This window comes from Rissa tridactyla, chromosome 2, assembly GCF_028500815.1.
Source record: "Rissa tridactyla isolate bRisTri1 chromosome 2, bRisTri1.patW.cur.20221130, whole genome shotgun sequence".
Lineage (NCBI taxonomy): Eukaryota > Metazoa > Chordata > Aves > Charadriiformes > Laridae > Rissa > Rissa tridactyla.
In genome coordinates, this window is record NC_071467.1 from 164,867,091 (window position 1) to 164,892,118 (window position 25,028).

The window sequence follows — 25,028 nt, forward strand, 5'->3', positions numbered from 1 at the left end:
AGATACTGGCCCTTCTGCTCGGTTCTTCCATCTGTTTTGAAGCCGGTTTAAAGTTTTATCTGCAGGTGCAGTAGCAGATACCTTCCAAAGACTTCCCAAAGACACAGAAGGACTGCCCAAGTTTTGTTAGTAACGAAACTCAGCAACGCCTTTGAATCAATGCAATTTCATTTCTGAACAGATAATTTGTACTATTGCATGAGCTGAACATAAAAAGAAATTATTTCCTATTAAGTCCTGCTTTACACTTCAATATCTATCCCCAAGCTGAAACTTTGCCCATTTGGAGCAAACCAAAGCAAATTAAATGCTCCCCAGCCGCCCACGAAGCAGCCTTGCTGACGCTTCCCAGCATTATGAGATCCAGCAAACTGTGGAGCGCAACAACTGCCAGAGGCACGAGGTGAATTCTTACAGGATTAAACGAGCAAACAGCGTCTTTCCTCCACCACATTGCTGGCCTCAAGGAAGAGCTCAGAAACAGCAATTTTAGCACCCAGCTTTTTTTTTTGGTAATGTCTATAAGGGGCCAGCTGTACTTACTAGAATTACAAAGTCATGATAGGTTCGTTTTTACCACTGTCATGATTAGCAGCTCAATGACTCTTGGTAACTGATCGCTGGACGCACATGGGTGACGCTTCTCTGAAAAACAGAACAAACACCAGAAAAATTCTCCACCATACATTGAGACATAAATAATGAACTCCCTGCAGGCTGCACCGCCAGAATCTTTAAGAAGGATTAGGTAATTAATATGCAGTAATCACTATTTGGAGATGCAAATTATAGCACAAAGCAACTACACCAGCCCCACTTGGCAGCCCTGTGACAAAAGCCTCTGCCTGGCCTCCAAGCCACCATCTCTGATCCTGTTCATTTCTGAAACGAAGGCACATTTTTTTGGAAGGGCTTCCACCAGTGCAGCTCGTTTCCATGGTTCATGTGGTGCCTTTCAAAGATGGACAATAAACGTCTTTTTAATTTGTCTTTAGCCAGGAAGCGAGACATGTGGAATGTGGTGTTTATTTTAAGGAAGGCTTTTAAACATTCTGTGGTCAGGAAACCTGAGCAATCCTTTTACACTGGGAGGACAATCCTCCCTACAATCCATGAAGAAAGTGCCCAAACTGGGTTTAATGTCATATATAATGGCATATTGTCACCTGTTTACCTAATGGGAAAGAGGATCCTTGTCTGGATTGTTCCCCACCTTGGCATATTGTCATGGAGCATTTATCTCATTATTTAACTGTAAGTTCCTTCCAGGTCAGCTTACGGTGTCTGCCAATACTCAGGACTAGCATCTTCTAGGCACCACGTGGACAAGCGATAATCAATCCCTGTTCTTGCACCAGCCACCTCTGTTTTGGATGCTGTCACTCGCCCTAATTATCTTAACACGGCGGGATTGCCTGAGGTACCCTGAAAGCTCACTAAAAATGAGATGAACTGAAATATCTATAGTACCAATGTGTTACTTAATTCACACAGGAACTACAACAGGTCAAGGGCTTAAAATAAAGTAAAACCTACATATGATGAGCTAATAAAAGCTTGAATTTATAGAGAGAATGCTGAAAGGGTTGAAGGGCTCTTTTTCTTTGAGAAACCAACACATAGCATTTCCATGAGTATGTTTTCTTCCCACTCCAAGCATCAGGGAAATGCGCTTTAAATAGCAGCTTATACTCATGCAGTTTTAAAATACAGAAAATTCTTTCCTTGCACTTGAAAACTATATCTCTGAGCTCCAAAACTGCTCATCTAAAGCCTTAAGTTGAAAGTAAAAGGATGTCAAAGTGATTCAACAATAGCTTACAGACACTGAAACAAGCTGGGGTTTCCTCCAAGAAATCAATTAAATCATTTGAATTACTATAACTAGCAGGCCCTGAGGCATTAGCTCTTATTTCAATATTCCTCTTAAATACTTGATTTTTTTCATAAAAAGGCAGGGTTTTGTCAAAAAAAAAAAAAAAGATTCCTGCTTCTTCCTGTGGGAAGATTTAATTTCATTTTTTTCCCATGTGATACCGTACAAAAATGTAAACTCTGACATCATTTTTTCTTCTCGGTATGTGTATTCAGTTTTTACAGAAAACTAAAAAAAAAAAAAAAAAAAAAAATATATCTTGCTCTTTTGTCTCCCCATCTGACATTAAGAAAAATTCAGGAAAAAAAAAAATCTAAGCTAGTAAAAAATTCCCACATAAATAACCCACAGGCAACATGAGATATTTTTCCTACCACATTTAATTCCGATAGGTAAGATCACCTAATTCTGTGTTAAACATCACCAGCAGCGCCCTACAGCACTCCTAATGTGTGAGAGCATACTCCTCCAAAAAAGGTTACGTGTGCCTGGCAACGTTAATTAGTAGAGTCATGAAGGACACAGAAAATTACTATATTACAAAGGAAAATCTAAGGACTATATTGAGCTAAAAAAAGAACAAAAGGTGCTGGATGCACTTTTTTTTTTTTTTTTCAAGGACGGTTTTCAGAACTTTAGGAAAAAATTGATTTGTTGACAGACAACAATGAAATGGCAGAAGTGAGACATGCTTGCCTGGCTTGGTATGAAAGGCTTCCAAAAAAAAGCTTATAAAGGTTCCTACATCTTTTTGAGTGCTTCCCTGCTCTTAACATTAAACTTTTTCCTACGTAGCTGATCTGAATTCCAAAATTCCTCCTGTAATTTAACACCGTATACCCCAAACAGCAAAGCCACTTGGTGTCCTTCCATTTGGGCAGGACACCTGGAGATGTTTGAAGACCACTGTCTCCACTTGCCTCCTCTTCTCTGGCCCCAGTGCCCCCAGCTCATTGCTGAGCATTTCCATCTCTCTCGGCTGGACCGACTCCAGCTCCCTACATCCACTGGAAGAGCGAGGACCAAACCCGGGCACAGCCCTCTGGCTGCTGCCGTATCAGGGAAGATCAGAGGATTACTGTGTCTGCACTGCCGCCTTTGTACTTCCCATGATGGATTTTTGCCTATTTCAAAGCAGTCAGGCACTGTTGATCCCAAATCCACTTGGTGCTTCCCAGTAATCCCCAAATCCTTCACAGAACTGCACCTGAGCAGCATTTTCCTATGCTGCCATTGAGCACTAAATTATTTTTTTAACCCTTTCAGGGAACTTCACGTATTTTTTCATTCACGAATTTGCGATCATGGAACTCTAAAGCCTGACTTGCCAAAATCTTGAGACATCCTGCCAAAAATCAGATTTTTGGTAAAAATATCATTAGTGCACCTGCAGCACAGCCTGGGTGGTTCTGCTTGACCAAACCTTCAATAACTACACATTGAATAAGGCTCCGCACCCGTTCTACAGCACTTTCCAAAACACATCACATTCCAAAACTGCTTGCAAGACTGACATAAAAAACAGTGTAAAGTTTATTTTTTAATTCACTTTATATTTCTATCTGTATCACTGTCATACAGAGGAATCGGACCAGACTGACAAAGCTTCACACAGGCTAACTGTGACTCTCCTTTTAGCATCTTTTCAGTACTTACAAGATACATTCTTACTTTTTTTTCTAATATCTTTCTGGGACTTGAGGTCCAAATACCTGACCTACAATTCCCTGCTTTTGTTTTTGTTTTTTATCTTTTTCCATTTTAAAGACAGAAGTGCACTTGCCTTTCACTGGTTTTCTGGTACGCTGGCCACCATCATGAGTTCCATTGTGATGATGTCCAGATTTGCTCACCATCTGGAACATCCCGATACCATATGACAAAGTTCATGAGGTCCAGACATTTTAAAACATCTCTCCTTTTTATGCACCTTCTAACATTCTTCTTACCTGTTAAAAACGAAAAGTATTTACCTCTTTGTTACAGGCATTAGCTATGATACTCATCTGTTTACAGCCTGCTTTATAGTCTGTAAAAATGAAATAAAAATAGAAAAAAACAAAACAAAAGGAATTCTTTAGCAAGTCTCCTGCTTTACTGAATATTCAACCAATCTTTACTCAACCTTTTCTTATCCCTTATACAATTGTAAAATTATTTTTGTTATTCTTAAATCCCTTGCTATTTGCATGTTATTTCATACCTTTTCTGGAGCATCTGTCTGTGCTACGCACCGTCTTTGAGCGCGCTTCCACCCACAGTGGGAACAGCAGCACAGCCACACTTATTTTTTCTGATCAGTCCACAAACCTTCCTTGATTGCCGTGCTCCGCTCTGAACAAGGACATCAGCATTTCTCTAAGTGCAACTCAAATTCATCTGCATCTCAACTGCATATAAGGCGGGGAGGGGGGGGAGGCGGGGAGGGGGCAAGTTCTTTGTGAGGGTGGTGCAGCGCTGGAACACATACCCAGGGAGTGGCATGTCCACCTACAGAGATATCATAGAACTGTTTGGGTCAGAAGGGACCTTAAACCAACCCCTCTGCCATGGGCAGGGACACCTCCCATCAGACCAGGTTGCTCCAAGCCCCATCCAGCCTGGCCTCGAACACCTCCAGGGACGGGGCAGCCACAGCTTCTCTGGGCAACCTGTTCCAGTGCCTCATCACCCCCACAGGGAAGAATTTCTTCCTGATATCTAATCTAAATCTCCCCTCTTCCAGTTTTAAACTGCTACTCTTCATCCTATTGCTCCACTCCCCAATCAAGAGTCCCTCCCCAGCTTTCCTGGAGCCCCTTTAGGGACTGGAAGGGGCTCCAAGGTCTCCCTGGAGCCTTCTCTTCTCCAGGCTGAACAACCCCAACGCCCTCAGCCTGTCCTCACAGTGGAGGGGCTCCAGCTCTCTGATCAACTTCATGGTCTCCTCTGGACCTGCTCCAACAGGTCCATGTCCTTCTTATGTTAGCGGCCCCAGAGCTGGATGCAGCATCTGAGTGGACAAGGCTCTGAGCTGTCAAACTCGCCCTGCTTTGAGCAGGGGTGGGAGTAGATACTGCAGAAGTCCCTTACAATCTTAGTTATTTTATGTTATGATCTTAGAAGCTGATCAGTTCTTCTCTTAAAATAAGTTTCTTGGAGATTTCCCCCTTAAATCTGTCTATGAAAGCTGTCTAGTACTTCTTGAATATTATATGGGTTACTTTTGATTTAAAGGGAATAAAAGAACCACAAAGAGTTAGGCTTCACTAGTTTCTCCATGGATTTATACTCTACATGAAGAAAAAAAATCATGCTGCTAGAAACAGACACGGGGTTTACTTCTTTTCCACTGAGGGCAGTGCAATTGCCATCGCTGAATAAACTCTTTGTAGAAAGCGGTCACCTTTTTAATAGAACTGTTTCTCAAAAACTCTTCCATTGCTTTTAAGTTCCCACCATGCCTCCTACATGTGTTTGTCTTTTTTCTTTTCCATCCCTTCCTCTCTGTCACAACTTCAATCTTAAAATAGTCCATCCTTTCTGTAAACATGTACATTCTTGAAGCGCAGTTTTTTTGCGACAAGCAGTATTGCTGCCTGGGAAACCACCATTTTCCTGAAAGTTTAGATCCAGAAGCATTTTCACAGTAGGCTCTGTATCGCTGCGCGTCAATGGTTGGCCAGCTATTGCCTGGCAACCCAGGAAGGTTTTATAGCGAGGTTAAGGGGTACTATACTGGATACATTCAGATTCAATTCTGATCTAAGTAATCTTTTCTTTGTGAACAACTTCTTTGCTGAGTGGTGAAGATCTTCGTATGCAAATATCTTGGATCACACAGAGTCAACTGAAGAGAGCAGGGAGAAGCAGGTCAGAAGCTTTTGTATGTAAATATTCAGGCAATAGTAGGACATCAGAAGAAATTAGATGTTGATTTGCCTTGTGGAATGGCTTTTACACAAGACATTCAATCCATTTCAGAAGGTTCCCTAAAAGTAATGTCTATTTTTAAGCAGTACCACTGGTGTCAATGGGATTAGACAGATGCTCGAGGCTAGTCATACGCACAAATCTCTTCCTTGGTAGTGGTTTCAGCTGGGGAAGAGGAGTCAGCATTGATAAAATTGTCTTGGTTTCTCATCCCGAGCCTTCTCTGGACCTCATCCAGTGACTCGGCTCTTCCCAGTGCCTACCCATCACAGCCGCCTGGCTGCCGACAGGCAAGTGCCCGAGGAACATGCTTGAGTGTCGCCTCAGCCTTTCTTCTGCCTCTCCACTTCACCCATCTCCTGGACTTCACCACCAGCAGAGCCTGTAGTGGCAGAGATAGCATTCTCCTTGTTAATACATCACCCTGCAATCAACGACAACAAATGTATTACTCAAAAATAAAACTTTCATGACTACATTATTATTGGCTGAGGCAATTTCTACTTTCCAGGGATTACCTAATTGAGTGCATATTACTTATTTTGGACATGATGGAGAAGCGAATACTGATGCCTAACCTCTAATTTCTTCCAATACCACTATTATTAAGCTGAGTACGTTCCAGTCACAACCAATGCCTGTGTCAAACGCTGAATCTGGAAGAGACGTGGCATTCTCAGCTCTGAATTAAGAAAAATGGCCATAAACATACCAGCTGATAGATAAGGGAATATTTAGATTAGAGGGTGACAATCAGGTTGGTTTTTTTTTAAAAAAAGCTATCTTAATTATTTTAGTTGTATTAAAATTATTTTTTTTTAATTATTTGAAATGATCAACGATTGGGTTTGAGTTTTTCCCCATTATCCTTTGGAAGGGATGCAAAGGTCCTGCAGGAAAGAAGGAAAGAGTAAGCGCCAAGTTTCTCCTCCAGTCTGCTCTTCTGAAAGGGACCTATCATAAAAGCAATTTCATTTACAAGATAAACAGTGGCAATACTTCACCTTTCAATCACAGGGAGATTCTGAGAACATATTTGTATTGAAATAGTAATGGCATTAACATTGCACAGCTTGTAAAAGTTAAGAACAAAGATAATCTTTAATCTTCCTGCATTAAATACTAAAACTCATGGAGAGCGTATTCATCTCCCCATTGAACACAGATGGGTTTCGTTGGATTTATAGACTCCCGCGGCCACTTCTAAAATTACTGGGGGGTGACTTTATGTCCCTTGCTCTGCATGCCAGTGTCACCTTGGCTCTTGTACCTTACATGTTTCCCTAAACTTCAAGGCAAGACGTTTGCAAGTTATCTAGTGACATATATTCATATGATTATTTATACAACCATAGTGGTAGTCAGTGGCACCTACAGACCTTTCGTTATGTCCCAATGGGACGCACGTCCACACTCTAAAAAAAAGTGTCTGCACAAAGGATTTATAATCCTAGTGAGGAAATTTCTTTCCACTTCACCGTAGAATTCAGTCCTTAATTTCACCTAAATTACAAGGTGATTAAACATCCAGGAAAGCCTTCACTTATACACCCATAAATCCACACACCAGCTTCTCTTTGCAATTGCTGTCAAGCAACTGTCTTCAAAATCTAACTTGGATACTTGGACTGAATTTTGAAGTGATTCCAATGAAAATGGAATATAACTTTGTTTGCTGATAAACGATGCCTGTGCTGAACACAGGGAAAACAGAAGCTGCTGCTACCACACACACAGTGATTAATAGCAGAGGACACTGACTCTGTCCTGTTTGGTCAGCAACAGTAGCACAAACAATACAAGAACACCATTCCCGAGAGCCATCCACACACCACGTTGGAGGAATGTGAGTACAAGACCTGCAAGACGAGTGTAGTAACTTACTCTATAAAGCATTTAGGGAGCCTGAGGAAATGCAGAGGGTGAGTTCTAGCCACAAAACAAAACAATAAACCCATGGCAGCAAGTTAAAAATCTATTAAAAGCTAAAAATCTATCAACCCCACACTCAAGTTTGCAGTTCATGACAGATCTCCAGCTCTTTTACCCTGCAACATTAATGGTTTGCTGTGACAGACGTTTTTCATCCACCATCACAGAGGAGGAAGGTCACAAACACAAGGGCTGGGGCGGGGGGAAACTGCATTTGAGTTACCGATTACCTTCAATAATGACTTACCCAAGCCACAAGGATGTGGGAATGATGTACCACAGGCAATAGCAGAAACTACTTGGCAGGCAGTCATACAGGCTGAAATTACTGCAAAAAAATAGCGTTTTGTGGTAAAATTTAGAAGGCAAGCAGTGGCTCTGCTAGGAGGAAGAAAACGGCAGGAGCTGGTAAGGCAGTACGCCTTGTATCACCAGCGAAAGGGAGATCCATTTCTAGGGAGAGACATAAGCACTTGTCACTTTTTTAGTTGATCATTTGTTCCGTTTTAACAGCTGGACTCAGATCTTTACGCTAGATCTCTTTTCTCCACTTCTGATGTTCATCTTCTGCACTGCACCCACTGACCCTAAACAAATGATCACTTCAGATTTACACTTATTTATAATCCATTTGCAGTAACATTGATTTTTCAGACAAATACAATACAGCAAAATTTGTTCTTTAAACAGTGCAAAAAAATGCGGCTTCTTTTAGGATTACTAATTCTTCAAGAGTATTTAACTGAATTCACTACTTACTGAGGCTGTGCATCTTTTGCAACCCAACACTCTCGAACTACATATACATATGTATATATCTATACGCAGCATGATTCATCAGCTAGAATCAAAGGTCTCCTCGGTAAGTTTAATGAGCTAGCACTGTGGAAACACAGTGTTTTCTTTTTTATATGGGACCATTATTCAAATCAGAACAGTACAACCAAATTGCACGGCTTCACAAAGGTCAGCCTATCAAACAGACACGGATTTAAAATACTTTCAATTATTTAAAAATCAACACAAGATACCAAATGTTATCAGACTAATTCAGAGGGTACAGGCTAGGAGGAAAACATTTTGCTGCGACTGTTTTCCAGAGTATCTTCACAGCCAAGTTGCCAGCATAGTTATACTAAAATAGTTGCAACTATTCCATTACAGGTGTTTTGGAACAAGTATCAAAGCAACCAAGCTGCATTTGAATAAAAGCAGATCATTAGGGAAACATCCCTCCACTAAATAACAGTGCTTTGGAAATCCTCCTCTTTACAGAAAAGGAAAGAAAGAAAGAAAGAAAGAAAAAAAAAAAAAAGAAAAAATTAAAAGAGAGAGGGGTCTTCTTGCAGTGTCCCCAAAATTGACTTAAAAACATGGGTCCAAAACAGCAACGACAGTAGAAACCTGATAGAAGTAGATGAAGATGGCTTAAGTCCAGAAACAACACACAAATCTGATCTGCTGCCATTACCCTTGTTCGGCATTTTTACAGGAAGACTTCACGTTTGGTTCTTAAATTATCCTGCAGTGATGGCACTGAGGCTATTTGGTAACCAAAATTCCTGTGGCCTGAGAAAAGTGACAGCCCTTGATCATTCCTAAACCAAGGAGCATCTACAACCTGACCCCAGAGTGGAACGGTGGGATGGATGGAGGGATGCCTCAGGGAGACACCGTCATCTCCTCCCTTGCTCCACTCCTGACGCTTGCTCTCGGTTCTCTGTGGTATTAATGTTCCTGCCCTGTGGTGCCACACAAAAACCTCAGGGCATTCTTCCTCGGTCACCTACTAGATACGGGAAATGCAAAAAGTTGGGGATTTGGGTTGGGAGTGAAGGGAAAAGGGAACCAAAAATGTTCGTGGGGTGGTGATTTGGGAGGAACTCTTTCAAAAGTGATCTATGGAAAAAGAGCTCAAGTAACGTCATACTGAGATATTTGACCTGCACAGGTCAGTTGCATACGGAAATGCCCTGCCTGTAAGTTACATGTGTAAATTATTCAAAACACCATGAAAATTTTTTATAAATTTTCCACTAAGGAAAAATAATTATATAAATTATTTTTTCTGCATGCCGCCAGAAATAAAAATGCCTAGAAATGTTAAACTCTAAGCTGAGGAACATTTTTTTTTTTTCCCCCCCCTGCGAGGTCTGAAATTTCACACTAGACTCGACAAGACAAACAAGCTGAACTCTTGTATTAGCTGCGCAATGCTTGACTTACGACCAGTAATAACATTCACAAACTACGCAGGACAGGATTAATCCTATCGACAATGTAAGTAGCAACAGGGATAGTCAGCTTACGCTCCATCTGTTACTAGTGGAAAAAACAAGGGCAATTCCAGCACAGGTGATCTGCCGGACCGGCACCACAAATCTATGTTGCTAAGAGGAATCTCCCTCGATGCTTATGAAGTACATAAAATGCTGGCTGTTAAATGCAGAATAGAAGGGATCCTCGAAAGCTTATAAAGAGCAGCTGACAGTGCAAACAGAAGCAAGTGTTCACAATATACCAGCAATATGTTTCCTTTTTTTGAGTGCCTAAACCTATCTCCTGTGCACGTACAGACACACTATGTGCAATTCCAGAACAGAGAGTTTCCATATACCTAAATTTACCTAAATTCTTTACCTAAATTCCGCGCCCAATAATGCTGTGTGAAGTGATGGGTACAACTTAGTGAAGTTACTTTATTTTCAACTATTTGATGCAATTCTACATTTTCAGAAGTGGTGTCTTTGTGTGACCTCGCATCCAGGTCAAAGGACATTCCTCAGACCCAAGCACAACAAACGCCAACCAAAACCCCCCATTCTTCTCCCACAGAATTTGCTGAAGCAATAAAACCAGTCACGTAAAACATGAAGAATTTTAATTTTTTTAACTGCGTTAAAGCAGAACACATAACATGTCTTTTCAAGGCAGAATTACCAAACCCAAATTCATCTCACATGGAGAACAGCAGCAGATAAATAGTGTGAGTTGAACTAAACAAAACAAGAAGCTGTAACTATTTATTAGGGACATACATACAACACACTTGATTATTTAAATAAAAGGAATAAAATCACATACATAAAAATACTAGAAAATTACACTGGCCATGATTTATTACAGAATTCTTATATTTCTTCCATACATGTAACACAAACTGTATAATCTCTTTTGACCATTGTACCTTTTGCTGAATAGAAACCACGTGTGTTCGCGTGCACAGCGTGCCCGAAGCTACTCTCCGCAAGGGAACAGACTCCAGCCCCAGCCACAAGGCATCCCGGTGTTCCACAGAAAATAACAAACAGAAAAAGAGGAAAAGCAGATGAAATCCACAAATTAAGGTGTACCGATGCCCCATAATATCAAAGTACATCCCAAAGAGATCTGTGAAGTATAATTTGAAAAATGGTACACAAGAGGTAGAAGTAAGATTTTTGCAGCGTTCAAACATCCACAGTTGTTTTACAGAAATACTTAAATAAGCCTAAACTGATAAATGATTAAAATCTTGTATAATCAACAATTGACTTTTTTTTTTAAGCTAAATTATACTTCCACATACTTCTGTTGGGCCTGCTGAATGGATCAACTCACAAAATTCTCCTCCAGTAATATTTCACTATCAGTGTAAAATTTGCTATTTTAAGTAAATGAGTTTGACCAACAAACATGTAAAAGATCTACTTCAGACACCAAATAGTATATTAAAATATAGACACTATTAATCTTTGTATATTTGTCATAAAAAATAAAAGGAAACTTATTTTTCCCATCTATATTGGAAATAGCCTAATTCTGTGAAAAAACTATGCTCATTAAGTTATTACTGTGCATAAACAAGTTTTAAATTGGTTGTATTTTATACAGTAAAAAAAGGTAAAGCAGTCTTTGTCTCACAATGATTTTAAGTTGACTCTGATTTATTCTTTCTCTCTAACAAGCTTTTTTTTTTCCCCTTACACACTTTATGTAAATATTTTCCTTTTAAAAGCTCATTTGGCAAACAAGCAAAGAGGATTTATACTTCCAGTTCCTCAGTTTTTTTAAAGTTGCTCCTAACCTGATACATTTTCAATCTCTAACAGCACAGACTACATAAATAATACATCTTAATTTTTTTTGCACCTTTGATTACAGTATTGCTAATGAAGAAAAATAAGGACCTTCTATTCTATATAACTGATAAAATTGATTGCCAAAGTTGTTATTTAAAAAAAATAAAATTAGAAAGCAATATCTACCAAAAAATAAGAGATGCTTGATTTTTACATAATGTTCTGCAAAGCAAAAAATTGCTGGTGACTGAGATGGACAAACTGCACAGGAAATAAACCAACACTTTAGTACGGATAAGGCTATATTAACACCAAAGCAGATCAGGATAAAACAAGGTGCAAAATTCTCACAAATTCAATTCAGCCAAAGTTTCTGCAGTAAGTACATTCCTTGGCTTGAAAAGAAAACAAAATTATCCTGCTAATTCCAAGTTGTCAGTGTAGCGAGAAACCTTATAAAAAAGGTTGGGAATGCATCCTTCTGGAGTTTCTCAATAACAAATGTTCAAGGTGAACTACTAAGCTTGTATTTACAAAGAGCCTACTCAACTCGAGATATCATGCCAGGAAAGCAACAAAGCCAGATAAAGACAAAAAAATCTGTTCAAGCTCCTGGCTCCGATGGAAGCAGGACCACCCCCATCTCTTCAGTAGCCTAATTGCAAATGCACCTATTAAAAAATAATAATAATAATATATATGCCAAAGCCAACTGCTCTCATATTCCTAATGTGCAGTATTCCCTGTTCTTGTGCAATATAACCTACAATGGTGAAGAGTTAAATAACCAGCAACTCAAGTTTTTCCACTTTAATGACTGTATTAGAAAAAAAAAAAATCTGTAGAAGACTGTGGCCATAAAGTAGAATTAAAAATTTAGTTTTACAACTATGATCATGTACACTGTCAAAGCAATAAAGCTACAAAGAACAAAAAAATCCAAACTACTGCTTTGGGTTGCTCCAACATGCAGTATTTGACATCACAGCTCCCCCACAGAGAACGGGGGGGGGGGGGGGGGTAGGAACAACAAAACACACCAGCTTTCAGAGCAGGTAACAATATATCTTTTAGAAAAATACATATAGGCTTAAGGTCTATTTGTTGCATAATCTTTACAGCATTTAAACAAAAAAAAAATCCAACTTCCTACAGAGTTAGAGCTATGACCTAATATAAATTGCGTATCTGAGAAGATCATACCGAGCAAAGCCGAGTGCTGCCGCTTGAGGAAGAACAGATTAAAACCCAAACAAACAGTTCAATGGAAGTTTTATGCTAAGCGCGTGCCTTACCATTTGTCATTTGCTAAGTCTAGAAAAGCTGAGGATTTAAACCCTACCTCATTCTCTTCCCTTACAGACAGCAGTTGAGAAGCAAGAGATGGTGATCTCGATCCAAGAGGGATGACCATAGACCATTGGACTGAACCAGCGTTCCCAAGCCCTATTCTACCCCCTCAAGATGGTGCACAGCTCAACGCCATACGATTAAAGCACACACGGGTGGAAGGGTGGCTACCAGAGTGGGACAAGAACAATCCAACTCTGCCGCAAGTCTCAGCAGTTGGACCCTGACAGCTCGTGTGAGCAGCAGATGGGGAAAAGGATAATAAAGTTCAAGGAAAGACAGACTCCTGGCCCCTCAGTCTCACACCCTTCTGACCACAGGAGCCACAGAGGAGTGATTCTGTCCACTGGAAGCAGGGTTTCCTGTGGCTCAGTGCTTGCTTCCTTCCTGCAGTTCCCCTTCCCTTCTTTATTTCCCCAAACAGGATGGGAGAAGGCCTAGGTAGCAGATAAAACGTAATCCCCAGGAAGCTGTGCTCGTGGTCACTTCTGGAAAAGTGCATAGGCCTAAAGCTAGGCGGCTTCCAACAAAATTTTGGAGTATCTCCACACCTTTCCAAAAAGGCAGTAAAGGTTAAAGTACCTCAGAGTCTCCCACTTCCGTAACCTCCGTCTTCTACTGTTCATTTACTTCACCAAAGAGAAAAGGTACCAGAAAAAATAGTAAGAGACTTATTACGAAGACCAGAGCATCAGTTTTCAAGCTGCAAGGCAAATTATTTCCAAATTATATGTATCCAGGTACAGACAAAAAGATCAGTAGCAGCAGTAAACACTAAGAGGATAAGAGAAGAATATGCAGTCTGGAAAAAAAAAAAAATAACAATAGCAGTAGCTTGGGAACTAATAGTCTTACACCCATTCCTGAAAAGGCCACAGCAAGACAAGCACCGCAAACCTAGATAATCTCCCTGTATGCTGTTCTAACTAATACCAATTTCGTAGTTTAATTTATATAGATACCATCAGACTAACTTAATTGCCAAGGGACCCTGCGGATACAGAAGAAAAGCAGATACCAAACCTATAACCAGAAAAAAAAGTGCTTACTCTGATGCTGGCCTCTCTTCTGGGAATCAAGAAGGTTGAATCACCAGAAGCCTCCAGTTATTTACAAACACAGAAATAACTGTAATTCTTAAATCTATGCCATATTGGACTATCAATTTTGTGATTTTAAAGCATTAAAGATTCACTACCAACTATCAAAACATTTTTCAAGAGTCAAACCCAACTCCAAACAAGAACACCTTTCCAGCTTAAATACGACCTAATTAATACCTTAACTCTGCTGCCACTGAAGTCAGTAAAATGTGAATACAATTAGTCCCTAAACCCAGAAGCTTTATACTTATTTATACCAACAGTTCAGTGCAATACTTACAGAATTTGTACATTGTTGCCAAATTAAACAGCAGACAGCTAAAAATATGTTACGACTGTAACAGAGCTGCTGCAACTCCAGGTGGTTATTTTACAAAATACAGTGGTTTTTTCCCCCCTGAAATACAAAAGGGTGTGTAATAAAGCAATAGAACTGAAGCATTCTTTTGTCTTTGTAGGTCTAATGTTGTCCATAATCAAGTCATTTAAAGAAATGGGCATAAAAGTCATTTTGATATGAAGACCCAGACTTTTTATGAAGCAAACAGAGCAAGGCAAACTGAAACATGAGCGCGTGCTGCTCGCATTTGTAGGGCACGACAAGGAAAATCTGATACTAAACACATTTGACCTGTGGCGACTCTCTGCAGCTACAGCGCTTTAGGCTCATTAAAGAGCCCACGGCTGGACGGTCTAACAGTATGAGAACAATATTAACAGTGTATGCTAATTGTTAGCTGGAGTCAAATGCAGCCACACTAACTCTTTTTAAATGCATTTTTAAACTGCAATTGAAAACAGAAGTGAGCATACAGCTATTTACCATTTTTGAAAAATGAAACTGTTAAAGGCACATTAACTATATTATGAACCGATTAAGACCACATTCCTTCACAATAATAAACAACACACGAGCAATACAATAAGGTCCTACCTACGCCCTACACGTTCACCACTAGAAAACAATCCTGCAGGACTACACTCGTTCTGTAAACAGAAAAGCCGATCAAGACTTCCAAAATCTCATTTCCTGTCAACACAGTAATCACAACTAAAAAACAAAATTATTCATTAACTGAAATACTGTAGACTCCACTTTTTAAACCATGGAGTATAGTTAATTAGTTTCACAAACGTAAATTTAACCTTCTTAAATTAGTTTTTGCAAATAAATTGCACATGCACACAGAGAAAACACTCACACTAAAATAACTCTCTCCACTACCTGCTTTTTAGGCTAAAGCTGAAAATGTTCTTTTAAGTTGAATTTACTTTCTTTAGGGGAAAAAGAAAATCTGGCTATACTAAGATCCTGATTTCCACCGACTCTTATTTTTAAACTTTACTGAGTGGACTACGATGAGGCTTGTGTAACTTTTGCCTACAATATTATGTAGCTACTGCCTCATTACAGTTAACGATGGTACTATTGAGACCACACCTGCTCTAGAAACATCCACAGATCCAAAACTACAGAACGGCATTTGGAACATTTTGCAAGTACATATATATATATATATTTATATGGAAACAATTAGTTATTGATCCACAAAATGTCAAATTCAACATCGAAGACTATGGAACATAAAAAAAATCTTCATTTTTGTCTTTCAAACTTTGCTCATATCCCCAAAGTAATTCACTTTTAAAATAAGAACTGCTCTTATCTAAAGCCATTTGTTAATACACCGATACTTACGAACCGTAGTTGGTTATTAGTACACGTTAAGAGATCATGTAACAGTAAGACAGTTATTAAAGCATTAAAATATTTATAAGTGCCCCAAGAACAAAACTCAAATTCCTCATTCATTTCTAATTCTCACCCTGAACATTCACACCAATACACCACACTTCTGATTGTCTAAGCCACAGAATGGAGACTAGTTAACAGCAATTAAATATATTAAATCTTCCATGCGAAAAATTAATCAGTTAAATAGCTTTGGTAACCTAGTATATAGTTAGCTTTGTGTAAATATTTTGCAAACATCCCTTCCCCCAAAAAAATCCCTATATACCGTGTATATTTATATAATAATATACATATTTCCTGAGTAAATCGTTAAATCTGATTATTCGGAAGATTTGGCAAAATATCCAACTTTATATTACTAAAATAGAATTTTAAATAAACATTCAATAAACACATTAAAATAAATATGGAATGTTTCTGAAAATTATAGTACCGTGAATTTACATTAATAACAAACAATAATTTTTTTAATTAAGTGCATACTATGTTATATAGTTACCATTTTTTAACCCACTGAGTAATCAATAAATCTAATTTCTAATCCTGAGTGACAATTTTTATCACCTGCTAATGTGTACTTCAATGCAAATCTACAAAATCCTTTTTTTTTTTTTTAATGGAAAATTTTAACAGGCTATGCTATAGAAAAGCTCGGTTTACATTGGTTTAACTAGAAACTGAATTGGCAGCAAAACTGCTGAAGCATCTCACACAACCAACATTAAACACTGATTATTCTTGTCAAACTGCTAGCGATAACCTGAATGACCTGACTCCCTGTCACAACAACAACACAGGAGTGTGGATTGCCCCCCTATGGAGTGATCGGATGCAAACTACTTAGTGATCACTTTGACACTTAAAAGAACTACATATCGGTGCCAAAACCCCCTGAACAACTATGAAATAGCTTTCAAATCGATTTTTTTGAGTATGCTAAATTGTATCATTAACAAAAAATAAGGAGAATTAAGTTCTGCCACACTCTGGTTTCTCAGGTCATGGCTTGACTGACAGCTGACACATAGCTGTGGATAAGCAAACAAGGAAATGCTCAGCTATTGTTTAGTTCCTCTTAATAATAAAATTCTTATGCAGCAGACATTGCAATATCAGCAATATTAAAATTGCATTAACACTATTACAAGATGTGTCTCTCAACACCAGAATCACAGTAATCGAAGTGCAGCACTGATCAGTTATATGAACCCTTTTGCATGTGGCTAACCTGTCCAAAACACCTTCCATGGCACTATGCAGGGCACTTTGCCCTTCCCTCCCAGTCCTCAGCCTTCTGCCCTCCCTTTTGTTATTATTGTTATTATTATTTGTTATTATTCCAGAATTCTCATGGGTTCCTCGGGTTTTTCTTTTTTGCTTCCTTTGTTTTCATGCTCCATGCTGCTTTTTTCTTGTGTGCTTGTGTTTGGAGGACAAAGCTCTTGCAATGCCCTTTCAACAACTTCTTGTTTTACTGGACCGCTTGAAGAGGTTTTTGGCAAAGTCATCTGTAATGCACACCATAAAGCGGTACGAGCCTTGCGTGTGGAAGCAGCCAACTCCCTGATGGCAGCCGCCAGAGCCAGAACATCTGCAACAGAAAAACACGTTACAGGTTAAACTAGTATACAAGCCTCGTAATACTAGAACATTAAAAAATTCTGTAAATTTGATCAACCCATCACCAGTACCCAAAGTGTCCTCAAGAAACAGCTAATGCTGTGCCCTGGGGTACTGCACTGGTTGAATTCCATCAGTTATCTTCCTTCTCTTGCAAGTGATAGCTAGAACATCTCACACTAATAGCAACCATAATTGTGTCCAAAATTCAGTGGCATAATCATCAGGCCTGCAATAAAACAATTAAGCTCATTTAATTAGCGTTATCAGAGCGGACTACCTACAACGATACTAACAAGTATGACTAGTAAAACTACCTACTCAAATCTAGTAGCTATGTCCTTTTTTCCCTCCTTTGTCTTGTTTCAGTGGCCCTGATACCCACCCAGCCTCACTGCCGACCTTTGGATTTGCGATCACCAACAGAAGAACTCAAAGAAACACACAATTCACAGGGGAAAACAGACCAAAGGCTTTTCCATACATGATTTAGATTGTGCTCAGGCACCCAACAGCAGCACAGGTCTTCTTCAGAAACATAACTACACCACAGATGTTACCATTAACCATAAAAGATTAATTGCAATTTGTCTAACTACAAGTATGATACAGGATGGTTCAAATCATGCTTCTATATGCCTTTACTAGAAAGCATTATCGAAAACATGGTTTGTAGGATTTTTCTTTTTTCAATAAGACTATGACTACCTGCTTTCCTGGCTTATGCTTGGGGCTAATGTCACATTACTCAATTTTAGGAGTACTTTTAGAAGTTGGTTTGCATATAGGATTATTACTTTTAAGGATATGACATCATGCTTGACACCTAACTCGTGAAAGCAAACCATTTTCACTCTTCACGGTTTATGTTTCCCTTCTTACAAGGAAGAACTATCCCATAATACATCGCTGGAAGCCAAAGGAACCACACTCTCAGCTTCACTGCAGCAACAGGAAATAAGACAATATAGGACTGTGCTGAGCAAGGATCCAAAAGAGGATGGAGGTGAAGCAGGGGAAATGCATTCCTCTTTGGAAATCATTTTCTGAGACACAGGTATTTTCTGCAGAAAGATAATGTGATCTTTACCACCAACCCCCAAATTCTTGTATGTATCAGCTGTATGATAATTACACTGAACAGCAGGTTATCACTTACAGGATGCTATTAGAAGGGAATGCAACTTGACCAAGTTTTGCACTACTTCTCCAGAAGTACATACACCTGGTACAAATTATTCTGGCTTTACGTCAACAGAAGTTGGGAACCTTAAAATGTAATTTCTAGCATTTTTGTGATTTAGATAAGGTAGACAGACACAATTAACACAGCACCAACACATTTCTTTTACTTTATAAGCTGAAAAGAAAGACTAGCTATACCACTATAAAAAAAAAATTAAACTTGTTTAAAAACAAGTATATTTTTACTTTTAGGACAACTACTATGGTTATATAATATCACTGAACAGTTTTTACAGTTCTTTTAGTTGAGAGGAGAAGGTTTCAAAGGGTTTAAACTAGTAACAGAAAAATAGAAGAGGAAAAAAGATCTCAAAGTAATTTAAAGTCTTTTTAAAAGTGACAGGTTTAGATTTACAAACTTTTTTGGTCGAAGTTGTAATAATTGCTGCATATTTCAAATTTGCATATTTTAAATGGCACACTTTCACAATTAAATCTTCAAAAAAGCTTTGAAAACTACAGAAATGGAAAGCAGTTACCTTTCTCATTGTTATAACGTGGTGCTCCTTGTCTCTGTGGATTAGCAGCATTAATAATCTCATCCTTGCGCCTCGCCTGTGTTACGTGAATGGCTTCCATATGGTGTTCCAATGCAGTGGATATGTTCCCGTGTACAGGGGTACCACGAAGCCTTTCCATTTTTCCTATTAACGTGAGCACCTGCCAGATACATTGAAATTATCAAAACTGCTAAATCTCCATTAAACAAATGTAAAAATCAAGCTCAAGAAAGCTCACCCTGGCTTGTTCTCGTAACTGGTCGACAATCAAACGATCAACGCGTGATGGGTTAGCAGGAAGTCGGGATACAGGAGTGTTATTTGAGCTAGATATGCGCTTTCCTGGAAAGTTTCTTGCAAGGTCAGCCTCAGTCTGGAAGGGAAATAAATAGCCATTAACAATGTTTAAAATTAGTACAATATTTCAAGCCATATTTTTGGGGTCACTTAGAATTTTCAAATAAATTAGAAGTGCACTTCCTATCTTTAATTCTGACTGCATTTACCAAAAAAACACTCCCAAATATCTGTCTAGGTGTAAAACCAGATGTTGTAAAAACAATAACACTTCTCTACTCCAGCTCTACCTCAGCATGCAATGCTCAGCAGCAACATTTAGAACCAATGCTGTACAACTTTATTTTAACCAATCCTGGACCTAGGCAAAGCTATTCTTGACAGTACCCCAGGAATTTAAACTGTATGCCTCTCCCTGCATCTCTCAAGTGTCACACATTATGATTATTACCAAAAGAAACAGGTGATCACACCAGCATAAGTTGTATCTGAAGTGCATCAATGTTAAAAGCCAGATTTAACACAAACTGGTATCAACTCTGAAAGAGTCATCAACAGAGCTGCGAAACTCCCTATTGAGAAAGGAACCGACAAAAACACTGTACAATGCAGACAGTGACTAAACATCTCCAAACTTATTTCTGGACAGGAACTTATTATACTTGGACTAAAAAAGACATAACTAGCAGCTGATACTCTCTCCTGTTCCTTCTGCAGTGTACACTGGACTTAGGAGAGAAATATTAGATACCACATTACAGTTCAAGGCAAAGTTAAGTCCACATCCACACTATGCACATTCATAATGAAGGTATGTGCTGAAGTCCTTTTCTTTTTGCTTTACTGACATATCCATATTATTTAGTCTCTGTCCTCACCTAACATGAGCTACAAGAGCTGATTGACTCTACTTGCATTCATCTCAGAAGGCTTAAAGATATTCGGAAAAAAATGGATGGAGAAAGGGCCATGAATTCATGTAACACCGCCAGGTATTTAAGAATTACAACTAATAAGTAATTCTCAGTACTCGTCTATTCGCGCATTTAATATTGTGGGCAATTCCAAACAGACAATTTGTAGAATTTTTTTTAAAAGAGGGATCTGTAGAAGAGTGAGATTTATAAAAGGAAACAGGTAACCTCACTGTCGCTGTGAACACCAAAGCAGCTGCAATGAACAGGTTGCTGAGAGCTGAAAGGGCTGACTGATTGGACAAACTAGAATTAAATGCAAGTCCTGCTGGGGGGGAATTTCTGTCTACACTCTTAAGGAATTCAGGTAGGACAAAAATATCAGAAGGGTGAGAATATCAAAAGAAAGTCCCTTCCCATGTACATATGTACAGGTGAGCTATACATACTAGTTTGTTAAACAACAGTTTAGGTGTGGCCAAGGACAGCGCCTTGGGATAGTTTAGGTTGTTCAGACTGTAAAAACAGCTGCTGAGAGTTTTAAACCCTGCCAACTAGCAGCCTCCCAAACTGTACCTACAAACAGGGACTAATGCAGTGCATGTACATTCCCGCCAGGCAGACGGGATGCAGTCATCCTCTTTTGAGGAATAAGTAGTTTGGTTGTAGGAATGTGAGCCACACTATGGCAGCTGGTTTGCAGGACTGAGATCAGTTTATACTCATAAATAAAGCTATCTGCAGGTGTAGTCTCTAACTACAAAAATCAAGGACTGAGAAAGCCTGAGTAGATCACTAGGATAAATTTGGATGACATAGAATGGACCAGATAAGTTCAACGATTAAATCCCTTTGATTATTAACAACATCATGAAATGAAGGTAAATAATTTTTTTAATGATGAAAACACAAAAACATAAATTATGAGATAAAAGCTATGATTCAGTCTTCCCAAATGACTTAATGGACCCAAATCCTGCATGAGCAGGTTTCGAACAGCCGCTTTTGCCACAACAGAAAGCAGAGTGGTTTCTCTGTCTCAGACACACTGGAGCAAGAATCATCATCACTCTTTCTCACTTGTAGAGAATTCCTAGAAGACTGGACAGGCAGAAAGAAGTCTTGTTTAAAGGCATCAGTGTGCAAACAATACAGGCAATTCTATTTACACTTCCAAAAGTCCATTAGCAAGGTCTCACAGTTGATGCTGGAAAGAAAAAGGTGCTCTCCAGAGATCCAGTTTGGTCAGATACCTGTCTCTTTCTCCAATCACCAGGAATCTTCTCCAGCATGGAAGAAGTAGACAGGCACTCACTGTAGAATTAGGACCATGGGTTACTGACAACCTAGTTTTTGAGACCTCGTATGGAGATTTGAATCCTCTTGGGAAAGCATCTCCTGCTCCTTTTGAGCACAGAGCTTTCATTCCCAAGTGTAACACCTTTATCAGTAGCGTGACCCCTCCCTGACAACAGCTCTTAGCAAGAGAGTCTGAGGCAGGAAAGTGACTGTAACAAGAAGAGTATAAATTGAACCTTCCTTTAGGAGAAGTCACGTGCATTCAGAACACTGTATGTTTTCCCTACAGCTATGTACAGGGTGCCCAGGATTACTTACTTACTACTCTTTTTTTCCCACTAAACAAAAGATTTAGTAAAACAAGAAACAAAAAGAATAAGGGAAAGACACCACTATATCACTGACAGTAAAAAAAAAAAAGGAAAAAAAACCCAGCAAAACCAAAAAAACATTCCACAGTTTCTTTCCTTAAATGACTGTGTGGGGAAAAGGAGAACCTGGATTTGTAATACTGGAATTAAAGATTTAATTGGAGAGAAGGAGTATGGGACAAGAAAAAAAAAAAAGAAACGCATCTAACCAAACTGTGCAATATGGACATTTAGAGCACTAAGGTGTATTAAATGCCAGGACTTTAAGAACCACCACCTGTGGCAGTGAGGGCCCTGCTGGATCACCATATATGGCTGGTGGCCCTAGAGTCATAACAAAGGCAATAACAACTAGCTAATGATCTTTTATTGACCATATAAATGAAAAACACCCACGCTAACGACAATTCAGTGCTTTGGCCAGTGACATTATTACCACACTTGCTGTAGCAAATACTGTAAGTTAACAGAAATCTGTTAGCAGCCCTGTCTAAGGGGAAAGGGCGTTAGAAACTGAAGCTCAAAGCCACACACAATTTAAAAGCAGTCATGGCAAACAACACAAGCGTTATATTTAAAGCAGATGTTGTAGGTGGTGCTCTAGGTATTTAACATGACAACAGACTTCTTGCCTCCTCAAATGGAGTGACAGCCCCGAGGATCTACTCTCTATAAATTGTTTCAAGCGCTCACCAGCTTTGATAGGAAGCTATTATCAGTTGGGTTTTACCTTCTTTCTCTCTTTCTCCAAAGCTCTCCACTGCTCGTAACACTCCTCCAGTCGGATATGAAGCTCATTAGCAGGTCCACTGCGATTTCTGGGAGGCCTGTACTTGTTAAATGGTGTTGGAAAGGCAAAGTACGGTGCAGCTATTTCCCCACAAAACAGATCGTTGATGAAGGGATTCAAGTGGTTAAAATCATCGTAATGAAAAAGATCAACAAGTTCTGAGAATGGAAATGGTGATGGAGGAAAACTGAAATTATTTGCTGATGAAAACAGATGGTGATTAAACGGAGGAAAGCTGGGATTTTGCTTAAAATCAGACATTAATGGGAAAGAAGGAAGAAAAGAAGGATTGATGAAATCTGCCATGCTACCACCATTCTGTTCATGTTTTTTTCGGAACATATTGAAGTGCTGACGGTTTGGGGCTGTATACCCAAAATGAGGAATCCAATTCTTTTTGCCTCTTCTGTCATCTTTATTACTAATTTCTTGGGTCTGCTTTTTTTGAAATCTGTGGTATTTTTCAGGGTCTTCACTTAGAACATTCTGCTGTGTTAACCAGTCAGATGAAAAATTAATGGGGAATTTACGGTATTGACCCTCCTTATTAGTCAATGAACCATGCTGGGATCGTCCCATGGGTTTTATTTGCTTCTGATTTTCTGTGATGAAATTAGAAACTCCCAAATTATTAGAAACACCATTTGATATTTGTAACCTTCCATCTTTCTTTGAAGGGAGGAGAGGTAAGATCTGTGAGTAGTAAGAGGACTGTGTTACAGACTGATGTGTGGGAGAACCACTGGACATGGTTGAAACCCCTGAAGATGATTGCGGACTTGTTACCACTTGCTTTCCATACGTGATATCAGATGCAGATGTTGGACTTGTAATTTTCCCATCCAGCCACGTATGTCCATGGTACGATGAAAAACTCCCATTTTGCATGACATTTTTTACAGATAAATCATATTGAGATACTTTATGAGAGCATTCTTTCGGACTAATATGGATCTTACACTCATTATTATTAAGAGCATCCCCCAAAGTAAAGCTATGACGACCATTTTGCACACGGGTTTCCTGTGGTTTTCTGTTTGTCCCTCCAGAAAAATTATTTTCTTTAGGGGATTGATTGAAAAAATATAGCGATGGATGAACAGATGGCTGCAATTTGTGAGCAGCTGTAAAGTTTTCATATCTTTTAGAAAACAAGTGGTTGTTCTGGGACACTTTATCCCAAGAGTCATCAACAGGCTGATTGGAAAGATCAGAGGAATACTTAGTTTGTTCTTGAGCATCATTTTTCAGAGCTTTGCCTCTTGCTCTTTCAGTTTTCCAATAGTCTTTCTGAATGCTAGTACCTTCTTTCATTATGTTCTGAGAAGAAAAAGTGCTAAAATTGGAGCTGAATTTTTCATAGTCTCCATTTAACTTCATGTGGTCATAACTGCACAAATGCTGATTATAGTCCACATTTTGAAATGAAAATCCTTCTTGGTGAATTGTATTATTATTATGCAAAGAGGAATTTTCAGGATAACTGTTCTTCAGAATATTATCTGGCTGAGAGCAAGGGCCAGATGGAGAAAGCCAAGACTCTATGAGATGAAGATCTTCCAAACCTCTGTGTAACATCTCCACATCATGAGACTTCTGCAAGTGCTCCTGATAGTAGTTCTGTGTGCTCAGCAGGTTTGAAAACTCCTTACTTTCAACAGAATGCTTAGATGAGAGCCCTGAGAATTCACCATTGCTTCCAAGATCAGGTGCCCACATCGGTGGAAACAATCTTGAAAGAGAATTCCTGTAACAAAGTTAAACAAAGCTCCTGTAATGATTTAAAACTTTTCATACATTAAAACAGTTCATGTATCACAGTTATTTCCCCAACACACACATATTTCCCTCATTACATTCTGGGCTAACCATACACAGCTCTCCTCTGGAATGTAAAGTGGGGGAAATATTCCTGCTGTAGTTGAGTAAAGGCTATGTGAAATCTGACTATAAATGCTGTTCTCATTTACAATATGTATACTCAGAACTGCAGAGTTTATTT

General features: G+C 39.0%; 1 protein-coding gene across 7 annotated transcripts in view; it reads right to left on the reverse strand.

Annotated features, from left to right (window-relative positions):
* Window positions 1-10,811: 10,811 nt before the first annotated feature.
* LOC128906000 (meiosis-specific coiled-coil domain-containing protein MEIOC-like) overlaps window positions 10,812-25,028 on the reverse strand; it is a 36,359-nt gene continuing 22,142 nt past the window's right edge. For all 7 annotated transcript variants that reach the window (XM_054192766.1, XM_054192769.1, XM_054192765.1 and 4 more), the window contains 4 exons: window positions 22,967-24,773; window positions 19,594-19,728; window positions 19,335-19,515; window positions 10,812-17,581 (listed from right to left, as the gene is read on the reverse strand). In XM_054192766.1, the coding sequence (XP_054048741.1) occupies window positions 17,325-17,581; window positions 19,335-19,515; window positions 19,594-19,728; window positions 22,967-24,773 (2,380 nt within the window). In that variant the 3' untranslated portion in view covers window positions 10,812-17,324. The remainder of the gene's footprint in view (window positions 17,582-19,334; window positions 19,516-19,593; window positions 19,729-22,966; window positions 24,774-25,028) is intronic.